At 36.2% G+C, this 26,989-nt stretch overlaps 3 protein-coding genes across 4 annotated transcripts; 2 read left to right on the forward strand and 1 right to left on the reverse strand.

Annotated features, from left to right (window-relative positions):
- Positions 1 to 498: 498 nt before the first annotated feature.
- On the forward strand, positions 499 to 7,080 carry LOC114314761 (KH domain-containing protein At5g56140). Of its 2 annotated transcripts, none has more exons than XM_028261240.2 (7): positions 499 to 885; positions 1,847 to 1,932; positions 3,994 to 4,139; positions 4,950 to 5,069; positions 5,163 to 5,279; positions 6,154 to 6,297; positions 6,406 to 7,080. In XM_028261240.2, exons 1-7 carry the CDS (start codon positions 764 to 766, stop codon positions 6,553 to 6,555), a joined length of 885 nt encoding a protein of 294 aa, XP_028117041.1. In that variant the 5' UTR covers positions 499 to 763; the 3' UTR covers positions 6,556 to 7,080. The 2 variants fall into 2 exon arrangements, with proteins under 2 accessions (XP_028117041.1, XP_028117040.1); XM_028261239.2 differs by having other exon boundaries at positions 508 to 885; positions 1,847 to 1,980.
- A 1,200-nt stretch (positions 7,081 to 8,280) lies between these two features.
- Positions 8,281 to 12,077, reverse strand: LOC114314760 (putative calcium-binding protein CML21). Its single transcript, XM_028261237.2, has 5 exons — positions 11,664 to 12,077; positions 10,274 to 10,518; positions 9,803 to 10,005; positions 9,159 to 9,333; positions 8,281 to 8,809 (listed from the first exon to the last, which is right to left on the reverse strand). Exons 2-5 carry the CDS (start codon positions 10,467 to 10,469, stop codon positions 8,691 to 8,693), a joined length of 693 nt encoding a protein of 230 aa, XP_028117038.2. The 5' UTR covers positions 10,470 to 10,518; positions 11,664 to 12,077; the 3' UTR covers positions 8,281 to 8,690.
- Positions 12,078 to 18,870: 6,793 nt separating this feature from the next.
- On the forward strand, positions 18,871 to 19,389 carry LOC114314789 (uncharacterized). The gene has a single exon (XM_028261276.2). It carries the CDS (start codon positions 18,871 to 18,873, stop codon positions 19,387 to 19,389), a length of 519 nt encoding a protein of 172 aa, XP_028117077.2.
- The last annotated feature ends 7,600 nt before the right edge of the window (positions 19,390 to 26,989 follow it).

Here is a 26,989-nt window from a genome sequence, read left to right on the forward strand (position 1 = left end):
GTTTGTTGATACATTTACCCTCAATATTAGTTGTTAATATCATAAATAATAGTAAAACTATATATAAGAAATTGAATGTTTCCATAAATCATATTTATAAGAAACGTAACGTGATATCAATATAAACTAACAACATTTTCACATTCAATTTGAAAAAATAAAAACTCATTACTTTTATATAGGTGTCACGTTACGTTTATGTAGGTGTCACATTACGTTACGTTTATATATGTATCACGTTACGTTACGTCTATATAGGTGTTACGTCACGTCACGTTTATGTAAGTGTCACGTTGCGATACGTTTATGTAGGATCTTATAGAATACATTTCTATTTAAATAGAACTTGAGACTCTATAAAAAATTACACAAGGTTTAGCCTACCATAAGTGTTTGAAAAAGGACTTATAAATCATAATTCTCAAAAAAAAAAAAAAAAAAAAAAAAAAAATCGAAAGAAGTGGTGATTTATTTATTAGATTTTTTTTTTTTTTTTCTGCCAAAATAGGCAAAAAGCTCAACTGGACTGTTACAGTAGCAGAGAGAGAGAGAGAGAGAGAGAGTGGGTAGATATACATGCGTATATAGAGAGAGAGACGGTGGGTAGATACATGCGTATATCTCTCTCAATCACACACACTAGTAGTAGTAATGTCCTGGTCTTTGGAGTTCGGACCTTGAAATAAATACAACTGCTTTTCTTCCACCGACGCTAAATCAGAGAGAGAGAGAGAGTGGTTGGTCGTTGGTGGTCAATCTGATCATGTCTTCCGGCAGGTATATGGCCTACTCCCCCTCTCCTTCCGCCCCTCACTCTCCTCACATCGCCGGTCTCCGCTCCTCCTCCTCCTCCACCCTCACCCTCACCCTCGTCGACCAAGACAAGTACGTCCCCTCCCCTCCCCTCCCCTGCATATCCACTAACTTTTTTCTCTAGATCTTCCTCAATTTCACTAATCAATTATTGATCCGACTATTTTTCCTTTTTTTTTTTTTGTTGTTATTTGTGATTTAAATTTTGTGATCTGTCGTGTAAGAATTGATGATATCACCATTACATTTGTTTGCTAATGGTGTGGTGGTTTTGAGATCGAACGTGATTTTCCCCTTTGGTATTAGATCTGAAGATTTTGGTTTTAGGATTGTGTTTATTTATAGCTCTCAGTAATTTGTTGTTTTTGTTGTTTTTAAATCGTCTTTGAAATTATTATTTTTAATCGGCCTAATGCTACAAAAGCAAAAGTGCTTTCTCTTGTGAACTATTGACAATATGCTTCACGCACCTGGAAATCAGGGAATTTAACCTTGTTATTGCAAGAGATGTGTTTGTTGTCCAGTTGGTATTAGTGTGTGATGATGATTAATAATGTGCTCCTTACATACATGGTGATGCAAGCAACTAAATTGATCTGCCAAATTTACTGCCTTTTTAAAAATAAAAATTAAAAATCGGATCTCGAGAAGGTAAATAGCAGCATGAAAGAAAAAATGGTATCAAATCTCTCTAGTGGAATGGATTAGCGTTAGGAGCTAGGAAGACACTCTTTTAAATTTAGACCTTTTTTTTTTTGGTGGTTGTTGCTGTTGGCTTCCATTTCCTTTGATGATGATGGAATTCTGTTAAACAATCACATACAAAAACTTAGTGGGATAATTCAAAAGAAAAATTCATTGTGTTATCATTTCGTCGCTCCTTTTATGTTTTTTGGGCGTTGTTTTATTAGTGTTATTTATTTTGGTTTGAAAGGCACAATCATGATTATGATCATGCTTAGGTGCTTATATGCATTGTTCCTATCAATAACTGCACAATTAACTTTATTTGTACCATTGTTTTTTTCTACAGGTATCTCTCTGAGCTACTTGCAGAGCGTCACAAAATTAGTCCATTTATGGCCGTGCTTCCTCATAGTTATCGTTTGTTGAATCAGGGTGAGTGTGGAAATCCATTGTTGTTACACACGTTATTGGAAAAGTTGGGTAAGGTTTTCAGATTTTGTTTTATATATTTTGTCATGGGAGAATAGATGAAAAGCTGAAAGAAGAAGGAGGGTGACTCCCATGGGTTCCATAAAGAGTCAACTATAAAAGTCATCAAGATTAAAAACATTCCCATGAGGGCAAAGTAAAGATGCAGTCCATTTTAGTCTCCTATAGCCGTAGGTTAGCAGCATTAGGACCACATATTTCAAACATTTGATGTTGCATTTGCTCAACTCTTGTGAATGGAAGTTTGGACTTCCATATTTGTTCTGCATAAGGCAAATTGATGTTGTTAGAAGCCCCTAAGTCTGAGTTTACCAAGTATGTTTATCTCATTAAGTTTTTTGCGTTATATGTTCGCTTTAGTTACAAAGTTGGTTGAGTTATTTAGTTTCATTCGCTTATGTTAATTAAGGTTACTATTTTCTTGTTGTAATGAAACAATCATTGAAACCCACCAATCTGGGGATACTAGAGGATACTATTATTAATGAGGGGATGCTTGAGGATTTTGTCCTTCCAATTCCATTAATGTCAATGAAGTGAAGAAATGCTTGAAAACTGTTGTATGATCAAATTATAGGGAAAATTTACCAGAGTATTGCAGTGTCAATATTGCTATACAGGTCAAATACTAAGCAATTGAGAAACTCATACAAAAAGCTAGTGTGATAATATGGAGGGATTTATGATGGATGAGCAACAATATGAGAAAGAAATGTAGATGTGAGAAGCTGATGATTGCACTGGATGGAAAATGCTAGTGTATAACAAGGAGTTGGATCACTGAAATTGAAGATGGTAGATGGTAAAAAGGAAGTTCACAAACTGGGAGTTTGGTTGGTCAACATAGATCCTTTTATTGTTCCGATTGTTATGTGATCGTTTTTTTTAATCCTTGAGAAAAAGTGATAGTGAAAGTGAAAGTGAAAAGGGCCGCTTAGTCACCTGATGGATCTTGGGGATAGATTTCTGTGCAGGGTTCTCGTGATCATTTTGATTGAATAATGGGATCTTGTGGGTACAGACGTTCAGGCTCTTCACATTAGGTTCACTGTGGCGACTCCATCATTTTATCTTCAAAGGAATTTGACATGTGCCGACCTGGGTAGGTAGCACGTGGGCCAGTGGCAGGCTCCACACCCCTTCTCTAACGAGGATGAGCCACTCTAGCTAAGGCTGCGTAGTTCAAGCCTTTTGTGTGGGATGGTTTTGATGGGACAAAAAATGAGGCTATCCTATATAATTTTGGGGAGCTAAAAAGATGAGCCCTTTTAACCTCTACATGATAGGATTTTCCTACAATGTTACAAGGTAGAATTGAGGGGTTTTTGGCGGTCTCTTGGAACTTGTTTTCTGGTTGAGAAAATTGTTTGCATTTCTGGATCTTTGGCCTTCAGTTTTGTGAGTTTCGAGTTTTGTATGTCTGGATGCTTTTATCTTAGCAAAAAGAGGTACTTCAAGTGAAGTAGTATTATTTGGATTGGAATTACTTTGTATTGTTAAATAGTTAATTATTCTTCTTTTCTTTTTTTTTGGGTTCTTTTTCCTAATCTTTATCTTTTGCTGTTGAAACCTTTTGTTCCTCCAATTTATATTTGAATAGTGATATCTCATAATAATATTTTATTTAAAGTTGTCAAACTTTGTTGTAAGATGTTTAAGATTGTGCATTTTTTAAATAAGCAGCTGATTTATTGGAGATGTAATTTCTTATGCACCCTTCTTCACATATCAATAATTATGTTAAGTTTGTCAAATCTTTTGTGAATGAGTATTGACCATTCAGTTATAATAGGATAGAGCTTAACTACATGTTTTTTTCTCATTTTCTACCAGGGTACATTCTTTTTGAAAGATTTGAGTTTGTCACATAGGGGGAAGCATTGATTATGACTAACCCAGTAAACAATCAGTGTAGTGTGTCGATTTTGTGGTGACTGCTGACTAATTTGTTAACAAATGCTAACTGGTACATTTTATTCTTGAAAATTGACATTTTTGGAGCAGAAATATTGCGTGTAACCACACTGTTGGGGAATGCGTCAGTTTTAGATCAAAGTGGGCTTGAACATGCTAGCCCCCTGGCTTCAGGAGGAATATTTTCAAATGGAGGAGCCACTGTGAACAGATGGGCATCACCGTTTCAATCAGAAGTACGGATACTAACTATTAACATAACCTTTTGTTCCATCTAATTTTACTGTTTTTCAGAAGCATTCCTGACTCATTTTTTAAACACTTCATTCTAACTTCATTAGTCTATTTGAGTGCTTGTACTGAAATTCCGTGTCTTTCATGACGGTTAGTTTGAGGCTAACATCATTAAGAATAACACATAGATTTAATCAAGTGTCCTAATCCACCATAACTAGATAGTTAACTCGATCTTGGACAGGACATTTACCTATAAGGGCTGAGACAGACAGTTGGAGGACTTTTGTTCTTACTCCTGACATCTCAATTAACATGGTGTTTAGTGGTGTACATTACAAGGGGATACCTATTGGCAGAGACCAATTCATTGGTTTTGGGTTCTAAGAAGCGTCTAATTTATTATGTTGCTGATACAATAGTTAAATATGCTATCATCTGAATGCAAAGAAAAAATTAACCAAAACAAAACAAAACAAAAGTCATGAGACCTGGTAATATTTGCAAAATGATGTATATATCTTGGTTTCAATACTCTGGAGTCTGGTTTCAGATTTATAGGAATAAGTTCAAGCTCTTCTATGATTTGTGCTCAAACGCGAGCATATGTTTTTGGTGTTCCATTCATATATATGTTGAGGTGCACCTATTTACTTCTGTGGGTTATCTTTATTTCAATGTTCAGCAGTTCTAAGGTACTTTTCTTTGTGATAGTTTTTTGGAAATTCGGTAGTTCTTGCTTTACAAAACAGTATTACAGCTGTATCTATCTTTTAAGTTCTTTTAACATTGTCTGTGTTTTTATTACACAGATGTCAGGTTTATTGCAGCCCTCATCTGCACAAAACTGGCTTGGTTCTCAAGGCAGTTCATCTGGTCTTATAGTGAAGAGAACAATGAGGGTGGATATCCCAGTTGATCAATATCCTAATGTACGAGTTATTCTCTTATTCCATTGCATCTTTTTCATGGTGTAGTTTACTGCATTTCATGTTTGATTTCCTGTTACCCACTTGCTGTTGCAGTTCAATTTTGTTGGCCGCCTCCTTGGTCCTAGAGGGAACTCACTCAAGAGAGTAGAGGCAAGTACTGAGTGCCGTGTTCTAATCAGAGGACGTGGCAGCATCAAGGATCCCGTTAAGGTAATTTTGATTGTCTTTTCAACCAGAATGCTTGTGTTTCTTGGATACTTTCTGAAGTGTTTTATGGTTTGATGTGTTAATACATGAAATGCTGAAACCATAATATTCTGCATACTGAATGGAGCAATGCCACACTTTTAATCTCTCTCTCTAAACGAAAGCTATAGGTGTGACATGGGCTATGCTCATGTTCTTAACTTATGCTATCTTCATCTCATTTTCAATTCAATTATTTATTTCTTTTTAGTGGTATCCATTTCCTGATATCATTTCCAGAGAGTTTTGTTTGTATGATAGTCTACAATATTGATCAGGTTTCCAATTTCTTCTGACCTCAACCAAAAAGTAGAGAATTTTTTTTTGGGGATCACAACAGCTCTACATGCCTGTAATTTTACTTGTAGAAACTGTGAACTTTCATTAGATGCTGCAATTAACCATTACATTATAGTTCTTAATACCTTGTCCGATCATGAAGTTAACATGGTTTGTCTATTCATATTGATGGGTGTTGCATTTTTTTCTCTCTAAATGTTCTATTTTACTCTGAATTACTTTTTATAATTTCTTCCCCATGGGTCTTTAATCAAGAGAACAGTGTGATGCTCTAGCATTTGTTTTTTTTAGGAATTTTGATTTTTTATATAGCAGCCAATTTCAGCAACTGAAATCAATTTGTATAGTAATATTGATGGCAAATATGTACAGTGAATTCTTGCTATTCCTCTTTCTACTGATACATGCCTCACTCTGTGTATATTGTTTAACTCAATCAGGAACCCAGTTTATAAATAATTCGAATCATTTTGTACATCTGTGTTTACTTCTGTTTCCTTGTTCTGAAAATGTAATTTATTATGTTTATGACTTGAAGGAAGAGATGATGCGGGGGAAACCTGGGTATGAGCATCTGAATGAACCTCTCCACATACTTGTTGAGGCAGAATTGCCAGTAGAGATAGTTGATGCTCGTTTAATGCAAGCGCGTGAAATACTTGAAGATCTGCTCAAGCCTGTGGTAACTTATTCTTCTCCACACCCACCCACCCACCCCCCGGGCGACCCTGATTGGCTATGTTTCCTGGAATACTATCATCTGTATTAACTTTCATCTTCTTTTATGCAGGATGAATCTCAGGATTTCTACAAGAAACAACAGCTCCGAGAGCTTGCAATGCTCAATGGTACACTTCGTGATGAAGGTTCTCAAATGTCGGGTTCTGTATCCCCCTTCCACAACAGCCTCGGTATGAAGAGGGCCAAGACTAGGGGGTAAATGGGTGGGGTCTCTTTTATTAGTGGGCTTTTGGAGCTTGTGTGTTATAGTCTCTGCCATTAAACAGCAGTTTCCACACCATAGGTGTTGCTGCTGGGCCAAGCCAATGCCTCCAACTGCCATCGGGGCACTGGCACCATTTGCGTGCCAGTTCTAACGTGTTTCTATAATGATAGATTATGAAGTGTGTGTGCATCTTCTATTTGGGGGCGTTTTAATGAGACGGTATATATATATATATATATGTCATGGTAAAAAGGACCATCCGGGTCTAGGGGTTTGCTTCCGGATGTTGTTTCTTTAGGCAGTTTTGGTTAGAACATTGTGTCTCCAAGATCGTCCTTGTATTGTATTATTGGATTTATTGTAAGCGTGTGATTACAGTTTTGATAGAGTCGAGAATTCCGAGTTGACGTATTTTGTATACAGAGTGAGGTGAGTGGTGATCTATTTAGGTAAATGTTACTTGGGAATGTAGTGTTCTGTGCTTTCAAGTGGAGATGGTGTACTTAGATGTGTTGAACATATAGCTTCTTTTTTTTCTTTCTTTTTTTTTCGTCAATTTTTATTTTGAATTTCAGTGTGATTCTAGCCCCCTACTAATAACCTTTTATATTAGAGTTAATCTGTTTGTCTAGTCAGAAAATATTTTCAATAGCCTATGGTGATTGTAGTCATGGCTTAGGTAAGATTTTGGTATTGTCTTGTTAGGTTGGAAAACATTTTTTCTTCTTAAATTGATTTATTTTTCATTGACTACAGAAATGGCCTTCTGCATTATAGTTGGCCTCTATTTGGGATTCAAATCTTTTATTGCTTTCTTTTACGGTTAATTACCGGTAATTATTCAGTATTCTCGGAATATGAATATGTGGTGTTTCATAAGATTGTGATTGGTAGATTGGGATAGGAGTTCATGATTTATGTTGGGAATGAGAGAATAATATGGGGTTAAGTAATTGGTGATTGACTCGAAATATGATCACGTGGTGTTTTGGGATTATTAAATAATTCTGTTAATTACACTGATGTCTCTCTAATAATACTAAAATTATAATTGGCCTGATTATTTTGATGAAATTACATTGACTTTTCATAAATTATAAACATGTTAATGGAAATGATAAAATTAGTACGTTCGGTTATTAAGATATGGAGTGTCAGTGTTTAGGTGCACAATAATGAAAGATAAAATAAATATTTTTATCTAAAAAATAATATCATCATTTTTATACTTTGGCAATGGTATGAACAAACATGTTACTGTTTTAATATTTTAAAAAATGTTATGTAATTATATCAAAATTATAAAATTAGTGTTAATTTATTAGTACTTAAAGTGGTCAACGTAATTTTTTTAGTTATGTTTCTTTTTACAAGAACTCAGCGTACATTCCAGATGAAGTTACAATTGTATATAATAATGGGTTAATTTAATTACACTTATTTATCTTAATATTTTCACTAAAATATTACTTAAACCCTTTTACTTTTTAATTATAATAGTCAATTTGACTTTTATAAAATTTGAATGTGAGCCATGATATTTTTCTTCATTTATCAACATTTTTATAATTTTATCAAAATTTTATTTTACTCTTTGCATGTCTACTAAAATCTCACTTTAGTCTCTTCACTGTTATTTTTGTCAAGTATTGAGACTAATTTAATTCTTTGTATCAATTTGCCTTAACTAGTTAAAAAAAAAATTGTCTCAACTGCCAATTTGTCTGTCAATCTGGTTCATTCAGAACAACAATGAAGGCTAGAATCTCTGAAGTCTCCTTGTCCTTGAAAACAATTCCTAAAAAGCAAACCCTAGTCAACTCTACAAAAGCAATGCTTTCCCCTCCAATGGATCCGAACACGAGAGAGGTGAGCCGAACAGACAAACATTTCCAAGCATGAAGTAGTTCTGTTTATGTCACTACTGAATATAAATGCAAGAGGTTCTACTGAACTCAAAAAGAGTCTTTAAAGACCATTTACAATACAAACTTTAGGGGAGAATTGTGATTTGATCCTGCATGTTTATATATTCACCTTGTTGCGGGTTTGACAGATATGAGAAGCTTTAGCTGTGCAGGTCATAATCACTGTTGATAGACAGACAACGATGCTCTAAAATTTTGAATTCAGACATTCTCTTTCCCTTCTTCGTCATCCTCGATATCATCAATACCAACCCAACGAGTGAAAGCAAAAAGAAATTCCTTGAAGTTCACCATTCCATTTCTATCCCAGTCCATCTCCTCTGCAACAATTAGACAAGACTGAGCGACTTGAACAATATACATTAAAGAAAATGAAGAGATGAACATGAAAGTTTGTTTAAGAAAAGCATCTAAGAAGATCAACCCCCCAATCCACATGAAAGCATTTATATGTTTTTAGATTGTTGAAACGCATGAAATTTCATTGGTTCATTAGTCCAAATACTTCTAGCCAGTAGCATTACAACAGTTACCGTATGCTCTATCAAAATTGATCTTTTATGAGGAACTATTGAATGAATGTTGATGATCTGAAGATGAAGATTTTCTTTTGATCTATTACATACGTCATGCATGTTTATGAGAGAGAGAGAGAGAGAGAGATCTGACCAAATCTTTTCATGGCTATTCGACCAGATGAGCGCTCCCCTGTAGTGGTCTCATTTATCGCATCAATCATCTCACTCTTGCTTACATAACCATCCTTGTTCTTGTCCAAGAACACAAACGCATTAACAAGTGTTTCGAATGTGGCCTCCAGGCTTGGCATCCCCATCCGTGATTTCTAAACATGTCATGGAAGATAACAATAGACAAAGAGATACAAACACAGATTTGCCACTAATGTTTCTCACAGGGATGGCTAGACGACAACCAACTTTTTCATTGTCTTTTGGATTATAAATGGTAACAAAAATAAGTCCAACATAACAACAAATTCTAGGAGAATAACGAGACGTATATGACCAGCTAAACAGTTAAAAAGCAAATGAAGTTGTTTTGTACATATATGTCACAGCAAGTGATGGATATTTTGACATAAAACCAACAGCAAGAAACTTGGAAAACAATGACGCTGACATAGATATTCAGATTAACATGTTGTACGACATACGCTAGTCTACAATGAGGAAAGGGTGCAAATATTGCATTCTATATCTACAAGTCAATTGTGATCTGTTGTATGAATCAGCTAAAAGAAATGGTTCCATCTAAAATGATAAAATATAGATGCAGTATAGTATTCTGGATACAGCGTGAAGGGCAGTGGGATTCTCCTTCAGAAGATAGACAAGGCAGAGAAGCACAATGAACTCATTAAATTTCATTCCCAAATTCTCATATATATCACATGCCTCAAAGAGATCATTGATTTCTTCCTCCGGCAAATTAATCTCAAGTTTAAGGAAACAGCGCTTCAATTCTTCTGGATCAATTGTGCCATTTGCATCCTCATCTACAAAGGAAACAGGCAAGTTCTACTCTTTAGCAGGCGAAAGGAAGGAAAAAGAGAGCATTTGTCATAGACAAAACAAGCACAATGACAACCCAAAATTACATAACAACTTGTATTTCATAAGATGATGATGAAATGCATCCAATGCTTAAATTATTTGATTTCGTACTAGAATTACAGCATCAGTTAAAAGGGAATAAACTGCTGCCAACTGAACATACCCTTTTCAGAAAACATTACTTTGTATGGGCCAAGTTTGAGCACTTACCAAATTGCTCAAAGATAGCTTTGCACTTTCTTAAGCTCTCATCAATTTTGGGGAACTTCAAGATTATGCTGTTAAATGATTTCATGGAACTTCCTTCAGATGCTCTTCGCTGCATAGCTTCAACCATTTTGGCCTCAAGCTTTGTTTCTGTTATATTATCTTTGGGTGCATCACCCGTGCTCAATGCACCTCCCATTGCCAATTACCGAAATAAAAGGAGACAGGAGATAATACCTGAGGTGTATCTGCCCAATTACATAAGTTGTTGGAAATAAGTATGTATAAAAACAATAGCATAGAGCAGATAATGAAGCCTGAGAAGTAAACAGATCAAATTTGTGTAGTGAATATGGCAAGTCATAGATAAAACTAACTGAACACCCGAAACATGGTTTAATCTTTGAAGCTTCAAAAACTTTTAAATATGAGGACAAATAAGGTACATTTTGTTCCAACTCCAAGTTTCTATACTAAATGAGACATAGGCATAGCGTACTCCAAAAGCTTAATTCATGTCAAGAAAAAAAATTTAAGCTTTACCATAGCATTGGGTGCTGGATTTGTGGGCAATTTAGATCTTGACCTTCTTGTGAAAAAATCTTGTTACTACCAACTTTAAATTCTAACTATGTGTTTACATGTACATGATGTTTAATCACATATTTTTACAGTCTTACAAGAATTTGTAACAAAATCTTGCCTAATATTATGATCACAACTTGAATCTTAGAGACCAATTCTCAATATAGACTTTCTTGGTTGCCATTGTTGTTTTTCAAACTTAACTGATACTTGTATATATGAAACCCGGAATTAGAAGTTTATTTCCAATATATGAACCATTATATGTTCTAACCCAATGCATTCCTTCTCCTCCTGGTTGTCACTGCAATAACTCTTTTTTCTTTTTTTTTTTGAGGAAAAATAAAAAGTCATTCATATTAAATTTGTCGACTACATGATTCATTTTCGCCTATCAAAGACTATATGCTGAGCCCTCAAAATATATATTTCCAAACCCAAGGGAATTTGATAGGTGATATGCTTATTATGTGTTTGTGAATACATCCATGAGAGAATATAAATTATAATCAAATGCGTGAAGTGGTCATCAGATCAAATGTTTAATATAAATTTGAAGACTTTCCAAACTTCAGGGCAGGATGGCCCTTCAACCATAGTCAAGATTCCCCCTTCTAAAGATTCCACTAATTTCTTTCAATTTCCGTCTGTTTTCTCAGCAACCAAACGGAAGATGCCGTGCACCTTTAATAGCTATAGCTCAAATTACAATTGACACACACAATACATACATACATAAATACATACATACAATCAATCAATCAAAATAATAATAAAATCCACAATCCATGGAAGAGGAAGCTCTTACCAGGACTTGATCAAAACAAAAGCGATGCAAACAGGGGTCTTTTCAAACTCGAGCTCAGCAAATTTCAAAAGCACCAAAAACCCATATGTATCGATCACTTTTGCAGAGCATTGAATCGTTTTCAAACTCGATACAGTTGATCAAGAACGAGAAGAAAAAAAAAAAAAGGGTAATCAAGAAAACCCAACAAAAAACAGGAAATGAAAAAAGAGACCCAGAAGAGAGAGATCAAAACTGAATAAAAAGAAAAAAGCAAGCTGGAAAAGGGTTGATTGTTTAGTAGAGTATACGAGGAAAGTGGTGGTGCATCGATGGTGGGTTTGTCAACTTTCTTCGGAGTTTGTTTTCAGTTTTTTATATTTTGGAAGCTCTTTTGATGCCAATATTTGTGCTGTGCCCACCACGTACTTGTATACATTTTAGTCCACTTGAAATTACTATATAACCCCTTGGTCCATTTGGAAAACGATTTCCTGTAGGTTGGAGAAGTTATTTGGTGATCTGAACACTGCCACGTGATATTTCAGGTATAATATGATTGGTGGAGGTGGAGGCGGAGGTGAGGTGGTGGAAGAGTCCGGATTCTCGGCCGCCCTTCTCGGCGGCCGTCCCAGCAGCCCCCTAAAACGACGTCGTTTTGGGGTTTTTTTTGATTTTTTTTGATTTTTTTTTTCTTTCTTCTTCGTCGTTGCAACGAACCAGAGGGGAGGGGGAGGGGAAGAAGAGAGAGAGGGGGAGGGGAGGGGAGAGCCGGACTGGAGGGGGCCTTATTCACCGGGGGAGGAGGAGGAGGAGGAGGAGGCGGAGGCGGGCCGGAGCCGAGGCGACGATCGGACGGCTGGACGACCTGCGACGGCGGAGGCGAGGCGAGGCGACGACCTGCGACGGCGGAGGCGAGGCGAGCCGACGACCTGCGACGGCGAGGCGAGGCGACCTGCGACGACCGGACCCCCTCCCCTCCCCTTCCTCTCTCTCTTCTTCCCCTCTCCTCCCCTCCCCTCCCTCTCTCTCTTCCCTCCCCTCTGGTTCGTTGCAACGAGGACGAAGGAAAGAAAAAAAAAAAAAAAAATACGAAAAAACCCCCAAAACGACGTCGTTTTGGGGGGCTGCTGGGAACGGCCGCCGAAATGGGCGGCCGAGGATCCTGATTCGTGGTGGAAGGGATTGATGGATGAAATTTAAATTTTCGGTTAAATGATTTGGGAACATAAAGGCTATAGTAATTTATGATTAGTTAGAGATATAATTACGCGGCGTTGCTAAATCAAAAATTACTTTTTTTTTGTAAGTTTAAGTTTTTTTTTCTTTTGGAAGTTAACAATTTAGTGTAATTTCTAAAAAATAATTACAGTAATAAATTTTATAAATATTAATAATTAAACTCTTTAGCTTTTTTTATGAATCTATACTAATTTTTTTTATTTAAATATCACTGAATATTAATTTTCCTTTTTGTCTTTTTTGTCTCTCGGCATGTCTCTATCACTGTTGTCATGGTCCAAAATTTTGGATAATTAAATATTAAATTAGAACTAAAGTTTAATTAATATTTCATCATTTAAATTTTAGGGGTAAAATAAAATTTAAATGTTCTCGTTTCCATAAGCTTTAAGTAAATTTTCATATTCAAAAGATAATAAGGGGATTAAAAAAATAATAATAATTAATAAACGCAAACTAAACTATTTATCATAAATTTATAATTATCCAATATCTTCAACATTAAAGTAACAACAATTAGTCAAAATAATTTAAATAATGTAACGTTACAAACCATGCCAAATTATCAAAATACTAAGGTCATAAAAAAAATAATAAATACATAAACTAATGTCAACCCTAAGCTCAAGAAAATCAAAAGAAGTCCAAAAGACATGTCCTACGATCATAGTTATTTCTTCTCACCACCATAGTCCCAACTAATTTTGCAAAAGAAGCTCGGCTGCGTTCAAACAGAATGCACTCGAGTTGCCAAGAAACAAAACGAGTCAGTATATAAGTATACTGGTATGAGTACAAGATTTGACACCCACGTGTCCACCAGACACCAACAAAAAGTACATTAATTCTTATTACGGGACAAGACAAGTAGTTCTACCGGCGTCGAGACAAAGGGGTAGTTTCCTGAGATACGGTGACATTTAGTTTCTTGTCCGTACACAACTAAATATAAATTGAGAATAAAATAAATAAAATAAACGTAAAAATATGGCGGGTCAACCCTGCATAAAAAAGTTAGTAAGACCCACCATTCGCAAAAAAAATAAAGTTAGTATAATTTAATCATGAGTAACTTACTGAAGAAATATAAAAATGCACCGTTTCATACTTAAATAATTCGAATTAACCAAAACTTAAATAACAAAAGTTGTACAAAATCAAATTTTCTAAAAAAAAAAATGAACGAATTAAGTAGAAACTAAACAGGTTGAGAGAAAAACTTGATAGAAAAACCTAAACGGAATTCCACTGAAAAATCTAAAACTGAAAACGAAAAGAAACTGCCCTAAGATGATTTTTTTCGGAAAATTTCAAAACACGAAAAGTGTGCAGAATAATATTTTACTCTAGTTTATCCGAAATCAATAAAAATGAGCTTGTTTTGTGGGTTAAAACAACATCTAAAATCTGCACTGCTAACATGAATAAAAACTATTGTAATCAAGATCATCCGATTACAAGTTCTAATCGATATTTTTAATAAAAAATTAAAACACAAAAGTTGTTTAGAATCATGTATACATGTCTCTTCTCAAATTTTATAATTTATTGAGGTCGTTTATTATTTTTCAAGATATACAAATCAATATAATTCAAACTATACATATAAGTTCGTATTTAATTCTTTGTACCTTAACTCTACCACTTCGGCCTCTACTTCTGGCCTACACATATATCCCATGTGCCTCTCGTATACCTAATACCGCTCCGAAGCCAAACTTGTACGGGGATATTGTCTCGAGTTTGACCCACACTCCCCGGATGGTTAGCATATACGTACGCGCGTAAATCAAAGCACTCGTCTACTCACGAGAATGACGCAACAATATATATATATATATACAATCTCTGATCTACTCATGAGAACAAATATAATAGTATCAAGCCTAAGGCATTTAAACAATCCCATAATCCTCACATTTTTTTTTATATACTCTTCCTCACCAACACTCAAATAAAACAACAATTCATGCAGTTATGGTAAAGTATAAAGAATTTATCTATGGGTTCCTAATTTATTTTAATTTCATATGTCCATGAGTGTGATTACAATCATGAAATAAATCCATATAAAAATCCTAAACCTTGCATACACAACTAATCAAAATAACTAAAATCAAACCATCATCTTCACACAAATACCATATCAAACCAACATAAAATATATATAAAAATAAATAAATAAATAAAAACAACGAAATAAACATAAATCAAGAAAAGTGAATTTTATACTCACAATTATTTTTTAAAGATCAAAAAAATATTTAAAAAATTAATGAAGTCACAAAAAAAAAACCTAACTTTTTTTTTTCCTCCTCTCCTCTTTCTCTCCTGGCTTGCTTGTTGAGAGCTCTCTTTTTTTCCTTTGATCACTCTTTTTTTCTCTCTCTCTCTCTCTTTCGGCTGCTCTCCGCCGCATAGCACACCACCTTCTCTTTTATTTATTTATTTGTGTGTTTTCTTATTATCCGACTGCTCTCTGCTGCATAACACACCACCTTCTCTTTTATTTATTTATTTATTTGTTTTCTTATTATCTAAGTGAACTTTTAAACCTAATTGACTTCTTATATAATATAACACACTTTTTTTTTATATATAATATTATATTATACAAATACAATATATATAAATATATTATATATGATCAACACATATATATATACACATATATATAAACACTATTTATATATATATATATATATAAATATTCAGATTAATTATATATAATTAAATATCACATTAAATTAATTAAATACTACATTAAATTCTCATGTAATCACACAATTAATAAAGCCAAACATAAAATAAAGTAATAATAAATAAATAATGACCTATGAAAAATTAATGTCGCTACAATATACATACCTCAAAAGAATCTCATCCCGAGATTCGATAGGAAAGAGTACTAGGCAAAAAGTTCCGGGTGCATACACCAAACTGTTTCTTCTAATTTCCAAGTGATATCGTTCTCATCCTCGTTCTATCGCACTTTCACCAAGTTCACTTTCTTGCGCCGCAACTGCTTTACATCTAGGTCTAGAATAGTAATGTAACAACCCCAACTCATGATTAACGTTAATCCATGCTTAAGTATGCCTAACAAGTAATTAAGAAGAAATTATGAGTTAATTACATGAGCATTACGTTATTTGTGTTTATATCTATTTAACATAGGAAGATCTGTTCATATTTCCGTTTCGATTTGCGAAATTGAAGGCCTTATCGGCATTCGATTCAGAAATTGACTTGATTTACGTGTTATTTAGAATTTTTAGAATTTTATGGTAGGTTCAATTGAATTCAATTCGGAACGATTAAATTAGATTAATTTAATGCCCACTTGATTAGCCTTAATTAACTATCATTAGGTAAACCTATATAAGGCTTCTTATGTGCTATCACTCACTCTTTTCTTTCATTCCAACACATTTTGAGCTCACACACACACACATAAATGTGTAGAGAGAGAGAGACTAGAGAGAAGTCTTCAAATAAGGAAGTTGCTAGAGAATTAAGGAGAATTGAAGAAATTGAGCAATAATTTACTAGGATTCAAAGAGTTGAGAACCTAAGGTAAGAAATCAAGCCTTTAATTAGGTAATTAGGGAGCTTAACTCATGCATTCAAAAGAATTAAGTGAGTTGGGGCATGAATTAAGCTTAATGAAGTAGTAGAATAGAGTATACATACATGCATGTGCATTACATTGCATTTAGAGCATGTTGTCTGAGAATTTGTCTCATGTATGTTCATATTTTGGTTGTGGTCTAATAATTCATCATGTTTTTGAGTGGAATATCTCATGTGATCATGTTTTGGAAGTTATGAACTCAAATGAATACATGCATGACATATTCACATCATGTTCTTACATTTCAAGTTGAATGTTGCATAATTGACATACTTTTGGGCCTTGATTTCATGAAATGATCTTTAAACCTTCATATTTTACAAGTTTACATATATTTGCTCAAGTTTTGGGCCCAAAAGGATGTGAATTATAGCTTTGGGGTTAAATTTGAAGCTTGGAAGCAAAGATGGAAATTCAAGAATTCTACTTCTACGCTCGAGCGACAGATCCTATGCTTGAGTGACCACCTTCATTCTCACACTTCCTCTCGAGCGACCAAAAGTTGGCTCGAGCGTGAAATGCATGCTCCCAGAAGTTCTTGTGTTTTGCAGACCGCTCGAGCGAAAAAAGTTACGCTCGAGCGAAGGCATGTCACTTACACTGGAATGTGCATTGAGTGGAAAAACAAGCAACTAGCACTTTTACAAAAGTTTACAGACCGCTCGAGCGACAGATCTTGCGCTCAAGCGACCACTCACATTTTGCATGTCCGCTCGAGCGTAGGAAGTTACGCTCGAATGAGGACCCTGTTTTCAGCAATTTTTGTTAAGTGTTTTCAAGTGTATTTTTGTATCATCTTTCCATCCTAGGCATTCCTAGGCCAAGTTTAAGACACCATAATGAAGATAAAGAAGTAGAAACACACCAAGACAAGAAAGACTTAAGTTAATGATTCCAGGTGTGTAATTCATTATGTATTCGTTCTGTATCTATGTAGGTCACGCACCTCGAGATATCTAAATTGCTTACTCTGTCCGTTACTTGGAGCTATCTGTTATCTGTGAGTAATAACTTAGTAAAGTTATGTTCAAGTTAAATTATTTTCTATATATGGAATAAGATCTGTTCTATAAAATGCCATGTTTAATACTATGAATGTGTTCAACTCTGACAAATGTTTGTGGTATTTATGCTATGATTCAAGTGTGCTATCTGTACCAGGACCGGAGGTTCCTTTATGGAACTGGCAAGTTATTTGTATCCGACTAGAGGTTCTTTATGAAACTGACAAGTTATTCGTTCCCAGACCGGAGGTTCCTTTATGGAACTAATAAGTTATCCGTACCCGATCCGATCGGAGGTTCCTCTGTGGAACTGACAAGTATGATCTATGATGCTCTGTAAATGGTCTGTCAGCGCTAACGGATGAACTATGTATGATCAAGCATGCATTCTGAATTTTGTATACGCATTGAATAAGAACACGAATATGAATTTATTCTATGTACAAGCATAGTCATGGGACACCATCCATTTAACCCTTTACTCTGTTATTATTCACTGGGCTCCTGCTTACTACTTAAACTATATATGTAGGTAATCAGGCACGTGACCAGGCTCAGAGTTGAGGACCTGGCGTTTCAGTTTTTGTCAGCCAACCTTTGTGCCTCCCGAGGAGGTTTCGGTTAAGTCAAGTCTAGTGGCTATGTTATTATGATTGTATAAGACTTTGTTACTTTGCTCCATAAATAAGTTTCTCTGTTTTTATGTATATGAAGTGACGTGTAAATACTGTATTTTTTAACGTCACTCGTATGTTTATAAACGTTTAAGATTATCTGTCCCATGTATGTCTTTACAGCTCGATGGACTATGTATATTTTATGTATTTGCTTCTGCAGCCGCTAATTATTCATTATTATGTTAAGAAGCCTTTGGTAATCTAAGGATTACTGGCCAGTTACGATGCTAAACCTATAGAAGCATGTTTGGGTCGTGATAGAGTGGTATCAGAGGACGTGTTTTACCACACACACGAGTCCATATGAGCTTAGGACGTCCTAGTAAGAAGTAGGGGCATTCCATCTGAATGTGTAAGTGTGTGTTTTTGAAAGTGAAAGCATAAATCTGATTATGATCACATGATATGGAAACAAATAATCTGAATAATGTAAAAGGACTATTTGCCTATGTTTATGATGTTCCGTTTACCTATAGCAAATGGAAGATACAAGAAGTGATGGAACAGCCAAATCATCTGAGGCTCAAATAAGCCGCATGGAACAAATGTTTGCAGCTTTAACTAAGGCAATGACTCAACAACAACAGAGGCAATAACCCTTACCTCCCCTACTGGTCCAAGTTGAGCTGGATAACAATGATCTCATAAATTTAACTCAGAAGTTCCGGAAAATGAAACCGCCGACCTTTTTGGGTGGCATTGAACCGTTAAAAGCAGAAACATGGTTGCTTGAAATGGAGAAACTGTTTGAAGTATTCCCTTGCTTTGAAATTCAAAAAGTCCTTCTGGCCACCTACACTTTGAAAGATGAAACCCGAAGGTGGTGGTTACTAATCCGAAACAGTAATGGGAATATGACGTGGGCACAATTTAATTCGATCTTCTATGATAAGTACTTCCCTCAATGTTTTCGGGATTGGAAAGTTTCTGAATTCCAAGAACTTAAACAAGGCAGGATGTCTGTGTCCGAGTATGAAGCCGAATTTACTGAGTTGGCTCAATTTGCTCCACATATGGTGGATATTGATTACAAAAAGGCACGAAAATTTGAAGGCGGACTGGATCTGGAAGTGTTTGACCGAGTAGGCGTCTTGAAATTGCCTACCTATGTGAAAGTTTTAGACAGAGCGATAATGATGAAAGCCACAATAGTAGCAATGAAACAAGCCAAGACACTAACAACAGAATGAAGAAGCAAAAGATCTGGGTCTAATTTTCGGAAGGGCCGTTCCTTATTCGCAAATAAAAAGCAAAATACTAGATCTTCAAGCATTTCAAGCCAAAGTAGTGGGTCTATGCTAATCTGTTCAGAATGTGGAAGGAAACATAAAGACATGTATCATCGTGCATCGGGTGCGTGTTTTTACTGTGGCAAAACCGGTCACATAATTAAGGATTGTCCCATGAGGTTTGACAATGTAAATCATCCAGCAGCAAGTTCAACCGAATCTACTCCTGTAACGAGGCCCAATGCAAGAACTAATGTCATGAATAACACCGGGAATGAAACACTAAGGCAAGGGAGAGTGTTTGCTCTAGTACCCGAGGATGTACAGAATACTGAGCCAGTAATGTTAGGTATAATTTCTATCTGTGCATAGAATGCCTATGTATTGATTGATTCTGGTTCTATGCATTCATTTGTATTGCATGCTTTTTTTCGGACGTTGGCTAGATCATTAGAACCTATGAATTGCATACTATCTGTGTTTACACCATTGCGAAGTTCTATGATGTGCACCCATGTATATCTTGCATGTGATGTTTTGATTGGTGATATGACATTGTACGTTGATTTGCTGCCTTTGAGCATTGACCACTTTGATTGTATATTGGGCATGGATTGGTTATCGAAATATTGTGCCATTATTGATTGTGTGAATAAAACTGTCACGTTTAAACCACCTGGTATGCCTGAGTTTGTTTTCACTGGGAATGGGGTAGTTCCTCCACTATACTTAATTTCATTTATGAAGCCAAAAAATTATTGAGACAAGGTTGTAGAGGTTACTTGTACAGTGTAATGCCTATATCTTCGGATAATACCAATGTGGAAGTTATTCCTGTGGCTTGTGAATTTCTTGATGTGTTTCCTAATGACCTACCCGAAAATCTAATTGATAGGGAAATGGAGTTTACCATTGATGTAGTACCTAGAACACAACCTATCTCTAAAACTCCGAATAGAATGTCGACTTCTGAACTAAAAGAATTAAAAGTTCAACTCCAAGAACTCTTAGACAAGAAATTCATCCATCAGAGTACCTCACCTTGGGGAGCCCAGTGTTGTTTGTTAAAAAGAAAGACGGATCTTTGAGGTTATGCATCGATTACCGTGAGTTGAATAAAGTAACCGTAAAGAACAAATATCCATTACCCCGAATAAATGACCTGTTTGACTAACTTCAGGGAGCCCAAGTGTTTTCTAAAATTGACCTTAGATCCGAGTATCACCAGTTAAATGTCAAGGCAGAAGACATAGAGAAAACTGCATTCAGAACTAGATATGGACACTATGAATTTTTGGTAATGCCATTTGGGGTAACTAATGCACCTGCGGCATTCATGGATTTAATGAATAGAGTGTTCAAACAATTTCTGGATGAATTTATTGTTGTCTTTATTGATGATATATTGATTTACTCCAAAAGCAGAGAAGAACATGAGAATCATTTGAGAACTACCTTACAAATTCTAAGGGAAAAGAAGTTATATGCAAAATTTTCCAAATGTGAATTTTGGCTAGATAGCGTGGCCTTTATGGGTCATGTAATCAATAGGGATGGCATATCGGTAGACCCACAGAAAATTAAAACTATTGTGGACTGGCCTAAACCGACGAATGTGTCAGAAGTTATAAGTTTTCTGAGACTTGTAGGCTATTATCGCAGATTTATGAAAGACTTTTCAAAACTTGCTATGCTATTGACCCAGTTAACCCAGAAAAAAAGTATCATTTGATTGGAATGATCAAAAGGAGTCTGCCTTTCAAGAGTTAAAGACCAGATTAGTAACTGCACTGATTTTGACTTTGCCTAGTGGTACTGATGGATTTCAGATTTACAGTGATGTATCCTACAAAGGTTTAGGTTGTATATTAATGTAAAATGGAAAGGTAATTGCTTATGCTTCTCTGCAATTCCGACCACATGAAAAGAATTACCCGACTCATGATCTTGAACTGGCCGCTGTGGTGTTTGCTTTGAAAATTTGGCGACATTATTTGTATGGTGTGACTTGCGAGGTGTACACCGACCATAAAAGTTTGAAATACTTCTTTACCCAAAAAAAACTGAACATGAGACAGAGAAGATAACTGGAATTGATTAAAGACTATGATCTACAGATTTTATATCATCCGGGAAAAGCTAATACTGTGGCAGATTGTCACGACCCAAACCCGTCCCTATGGGTTCAGCACCGCAACTGGCCAGTAATCCGTGATTACCGAAGGCCTGCTTAACAGTAATGACAGTAATACAGAGTAAAAGGGCTGGCGGAAGCCAAAATAGTAAATAAAAGATGCCCAATGAGCTATGATAGTCTGAATGCAAAAAGACTTTTTATAAACATGCCACATTGACAACCAAAACGTATATTTATGCAACATATACACAAACATCCATGTCAGGGACCAAATTCCTAACTATAACTGTACAGTCAAAACTTATTCATTTATTACAGATCAGAAACAAAAGGGTGAAACTGAGACACCCCAAAATAGCCTTAGCTTGAACAGACTCGGAACCTCGAGGTGAGGCACGATGGTTGGCTTGACAAAACGGGAGCTTAACCTGATGCTTCTAGCATCGGTCCGGTGCTTGGACACCTACATATAAATATAAACAGTGAGCTAAAGCCCAGTGAATAACAGCTATGTAAAGAGGTTAGGAATGAATGTCCCTTTCAATAATTAAACAGTCATATCAGTCATTTAGAAACCATAACAGTTATATGTGGTACATCCAATAGCAAAACAGTACAGTAGGTCTTAACAGACTGAACAGTCAGTTGATGGCCATCATAACAGTAAACAGTAGTAGTTCCTAACATGGGAACTGACAGAGATCTCTGTGACAGTAGCAGTAACAGTACAGTAACAGTAAATTGCTATGGATGCCATGAATACAGTTTACAAATAGGACAAACATTCATTCATTGAACACTAACATTTCAGTAAGCAGTACAGTTGATCATTCAGAAAATAATCATAATTGAACATATCTTTACAACATTGTTACTCACAGAGCACCGGGCTACAGATAGGCTAATGAGTGTCCTCAGATGCCAACCCTACATAGTTACAGAACGAACACACACTAAGTTACGCACTAGGGAATCGATAACTTAGCCCCTTATCTAGACTTGGTGTGGTTCTATAACATTATCCTTATTAAGATGCCTTAAACTAGGCCTAGGAATGCCTAGGATGGAATGAGGATGCAAAAATGCACTTTAAAACACTTTTCAAATTTTTGCTGAAACAAGGGTCTCGCTCGAGCGTGGCTTTCTTCGCTCGAGCGAGCTTGCCAAAACAGAGGGGTCGCTCGAGCGTAGACTTCCTCGCTCGAGCGGTCTGTAAAAAGGCAAAAGTACTAGATGTTGAAAATCCCCGCTCGATGCTCGTTTGAGTGTGAGACACAGCTCTTCGCTCGAGCGTAGGTCTCGTCACTTGAGCGTGCGTCTGCGTGCACCAAAAACCTGAGAGCTTGCAATCTACGCTCGAGCCAACATTCCGTCGCTCGAGCGGAGCTCTGAACAAAACGATGGTCGCTCGAGCGTGGAAGCCAAATCTGGAATTTCTAGATTTGCCTTCAAAGCTCAAACCAAGCATTCAACACATCAAAACTCAACCTTTTGGGCCAATTTTCTGGAAAACACTTGCAAACTCATACTACAACATGTTTTTGAAGATAATTTGTAAAATCAAGCCCAAAGGTAAGCCAATTGAACACCAATTTCAAAGAAACTATCATGAACTAAGCAAGAACATAACATGCATGAGTTCTAATGGACTCCAATGCTCCAAATCATGATCAAATGTAAGATTGAGCTCAAAATCAAGGTGAATTCATGGACTACAACAAAATATGGACTTGCATGTAAGAATTTCATGAAGAACAACTTCAAAATGCTAGAACATGTACATGCATGCATGAATTAGCTCACAATTCAACTCTTTCAAATTAATTCTTGGCTTTAAACTCCAAATGTCCATGAACCATGCAAGAAACAACTTAATTTCATAATGAAGAAGGTGAATTCCTGCCTTAGGTCTTGAATTCTAGGTATGGAAGCTCAAATGTGCAATTCTCCTTCAATTCTTCTTAGTTCAAGCAAAACTCTAGGTGAATTCAACCTTTCTCTCCTACTCTCTTTTCTCACGGTTTGGTCTCCAAAAGATGGATGAGGAGATGATAAAAAAAAAAAAGCTCCAACAAAGTTTAACAAAGTGGCCCACTTCAATGGCACAAATGTAATTACTTAGGTTCAATTAGTTTAACATTATTTAATCTAATTCAATCATTACAAATCAAATTCTAATTAAACCTACCATAAAATCACATAGATTAGCATAAAATATTAATCAATTTCTGATTCGGTCGCCGATAAGACCTTCAATTCGCAGTTTGAAATTAAAACATGAACAAATCATATAATGACAAATAGGTAGAAATGCAACTAATGCAACACACTCATGCAATTAGGTCAGAATTTCTGCTTAATCAATTACTTATCATGCTTAATCACAGATTAGCACTAATCAGAGGTGAGGGTTGTCACAGTCTTCCCTCCTTAAAAAGAGTTTGGTCCTCCAAACTCGGATTACCTTCATTTTGAAAGAATACTGGGTCCAGGGGGAACAGTTCAGGATACCGTTTCATCATATCATCTTCCCTCTCCCAAGTGGCATAGATGTCACCATGGTTTTTCCAGTCCACTTTTACTAACGGAATTTCTTTATTTCTCAATTTCTTGATTCGTCGGTTCACAATTTGAATAGGCCGTTCTTCATAAGTGTAGTCATCACTTAGCACTACACGAGTAGGCTCAATAACATGGAAGGGATCCCGGAGATAATCCCTCAACATTGAAATGTGGAAGACATTATGCATATGCTCCATTTCAAGAGGAAACACTACTTGATACGCCATCGGATTAATCTTTTCAATGATCTCATACGGCCCAACATACCTCGGCACTAGCTTACCTTTGACTCCGAAGTGAGTTTGCCCTTTCATTGGTGTCACCTTAACAAAAACATGATCACCCACTTCATATTCCCTGTCTCGCCTTCGGACATCCGCATAATTTTTCTGTCGGCTCTGTGCGGTTTTTAATCTTTGCTAAATCAATTTCACCTTTTCTGTAGTTTCCTGTACGATCTCGGGCCCAAGCAAAGGCCCATCTCCAACTTCTGCCCAACAGATAGGAGATCGACATTTTCTGCCATATAAAGCCTCGAAAGGCACCATACCAATGCTCGAGTGAAAGCTATTGTTGTAGGCAAATTTAACTAAAGGTAAATGGCTTTCCCTCCTTGGAAATCAAGAACACACATACGCAGTAGATCCTCCACAGTCTAGATGGTCCTTTCTGACTGGCTATCTGTTCGAGGATGGTATGCACTACTCAGTCTCAGTTCAATACCCAATCCAGTTTGCAGACTTTGCCAAAATCTCGATGTGAACTTCGAATCCCTGTCAGAAACAATAGATATAGGCACTCCATGCAATCTAACAATCTCGTCAATATAAATTGTAGCCAATTTGTCCGCATTTTAGATTGTTTTGACAGGTAAGAAGTGAGCAGATTTAGTCAATCTATCAACAATAATCCAAATTGAGTCCATACCTTTACTGGAGCGAGATAAACCGACAATGAAATCCATAGTAATATGTTCCCATTTCCACTCTGGTATTGGTAAGGGCTGAAGTAAGCCTGCGGGTCGTTGATGTTCGGCTTTAACTTGTTGGCAATATAGACATTTCGATACAAATTCGGCAATTTCTTTCTTCATTCTCGGCCACCAAAAATTCAGTTTCAAGTCTTGATATATTTTTGTATTTCTTGGATGGATGGAAAGTTTTGAGTTGTGGCCTTCTTGCAAAATTCGTCTTTTCAGTTCAGAATCATTCGGTATACACAACCTTCCCTGAAACTTCAACACATTGTTTTCAAATTTGAAGTCCGGCCTTGGTTTGGATTCCCGTTCATCAATGATCTTTTTCAGATAGTCATCTTGGTGTTGTTTCTCTTTAATCTCCTTAATAAGTGTCGGTTGAGCAGAAATAGCAGCCAATGTTCCACCTTATTCACGCAAAACAATCTCAACTTCAAATTTTTCAAGGTCACATAGCAGTTCTTTCTGTCCGGTGAGTAAATAGGCTAAATTCCCAATTGATTTCTGACTCAATGCATCAGCAACGGTGTTGGCTTTCTCGGGATGGTACAAAATTTGCAAGTCATAATCTTTTATCAGTTCTAACCATCTCCGCTGTCTCATGTTCAATTCTTTCTGTGTAAAGAAATATTTTAAGCTCTTGTGATCGGTGTACACCTCACATGTTGCCCCATATAGGTAGTGGCGCCAAATTTTCAATGCAAAAACCACTGCGGCAAGTTCTAAATCGTGAGTAGGGTAATTCTTTTCATGCGGTCTCAGTTGTCGGGAAGCATACGCAATAACTTTACCATTCTGCATTAAAACACATCCCAAACCCTTATAAGAAGCATCATTGAAAATAGTGAATCCATTCGTACCTGAGGGTAGGGTAAGAATCAGTGCAGTCACAAGTCAAGTCTTTAATTCTTGAAAAGTTGATTCCCTTTGATCGGTCCAGTCAAATGATATACCCTTTTGAGTCAACTGAGTCAATGGTAGAGCTATTTTGGAGAAATCTTTCACAAATCTTCTGTAATACCCGGCTAAGCCTAAGAAACTTCAGACTTCAGTAACATTAGTCAGTCTAGGCTAATTCACTACTGCTTCAATTTTTTGCGAATCAACTGAAATGCCATCCTTATTAATCACATGTCCCCAAAACATAACATTATCAAGCCAAAATTCACATTTTGTTAGTTTAGCATACAGTTCCTGTTCTTTTAAGGTCTGCAATGCAATTCTTAGATGATATTCATGTTCCTCTTCACTCTTGGAATAAATCAGAATGTCATCTATGAAAATAACTACAAATTCATCGAGGAACGGTTTAAAAATTCGGTTCATAAGGTCCATAAATGCAGCAGGCGCATTAGTAACTCCAAAAGGCATAACAAGGAATTCATAATGTCCGTACCTCGTTCGGAAGACAGTCTTTTCAATGTCCTCAGGTTTGACTTTCAGCTGGTGATATCCAGATCTAAGATCAATTTTAGAGAAAACCTGGGCACCCTGTAACTGGTCAAATAAATCATCAATACGAGGTAATGGGTATCTGTTTTTCACTGCTACCTTGTTCAGTTCACGGTAGTCAATGCAGAGTCTCAGTGAGCCGTCTTTCTTTTTCACAAATAAAATTAGTGCGCCCCACGGTGAAGTACTGGGCCTGATGAACTTCTTATCCAGCAATTCCTGCAGTTGAACTTTCAATTCCTTCAATTCAGTAGGTGCCATTCTGTAAGGAGCTTTAGAAACTGGCTGTGTACCCGGTAATACTTCAATGGTGAACTCAATCTCCCTATCAATCAAATCCCCTGGCAAATCATCTGGAAAAACATCTAGGAATTCTCTGACTATAGGAATACTGTCCACATCAGCTTTAGTATCAGTAGGTACAGTCAATATGT

This window comes from Camellia sinensis, chromosome 8 (genome assembly GCF_055761805.1).
Source record: "Camellia sinensis isolate YWXY chromosome 8, ASM5576180v1, whole genome shotgun sequence".
Classification (NCBI taxonomy): Eukaryota; Viridiplantae; Streptophyta; class Magnoliopsida; order Ericales; family Theaceae; genus Camellia; species Camellia sinensis.

Coding starts and splice junctions, on each gene's coding strand:
- LOC114314761 (XM_028261239.2), top strand. CDS start 764: ATGTCTTCCGGCAGGTATATGGCCTACTCCCCCTCTCCTTCCGCCCCT. Junction 4,140..4,949: donor CATCACCGTTTCAATCAGAA/GTACGGATACTA, acceptor TTTATTACACAG/ATGTCAGGTTTATTGCAGCC. Junction 6,298..6,405: donor AAGATCTGCTCAAGCCTGTG/GTAACTTATTCT, acceptor TCTTTTATGCAG/GATGAATCTCAGGATTTCTA.
- LOC114314789 (XM_028261276.2), top strand. CDS start 18,871: ATGAAACCGCCGACCTTTTTGGGTGGCATTGAACCGTTAAAAGCAGAA.
- LOC114314760 (XM_028261237.2), bottom strand. CDS start 10,469: ATGGGAGGTGCATTGAGCACGGGTGATGCACCCAAAGATAATATAACA. Junction 9,334..9,802: donor ATCCCACTGCCCTTCACGCT/GTATCCAGAATA, acceptor TGACATGTTTAG/AAATCACGGATGGGGATGCC. Junction 8,810..9,158: donor AATAGCCATGAAAAGATTTG/GTCAGATCTCTC, acceptor TAATTGTTGCAG/AGGAGATGGACTGGGATAGA.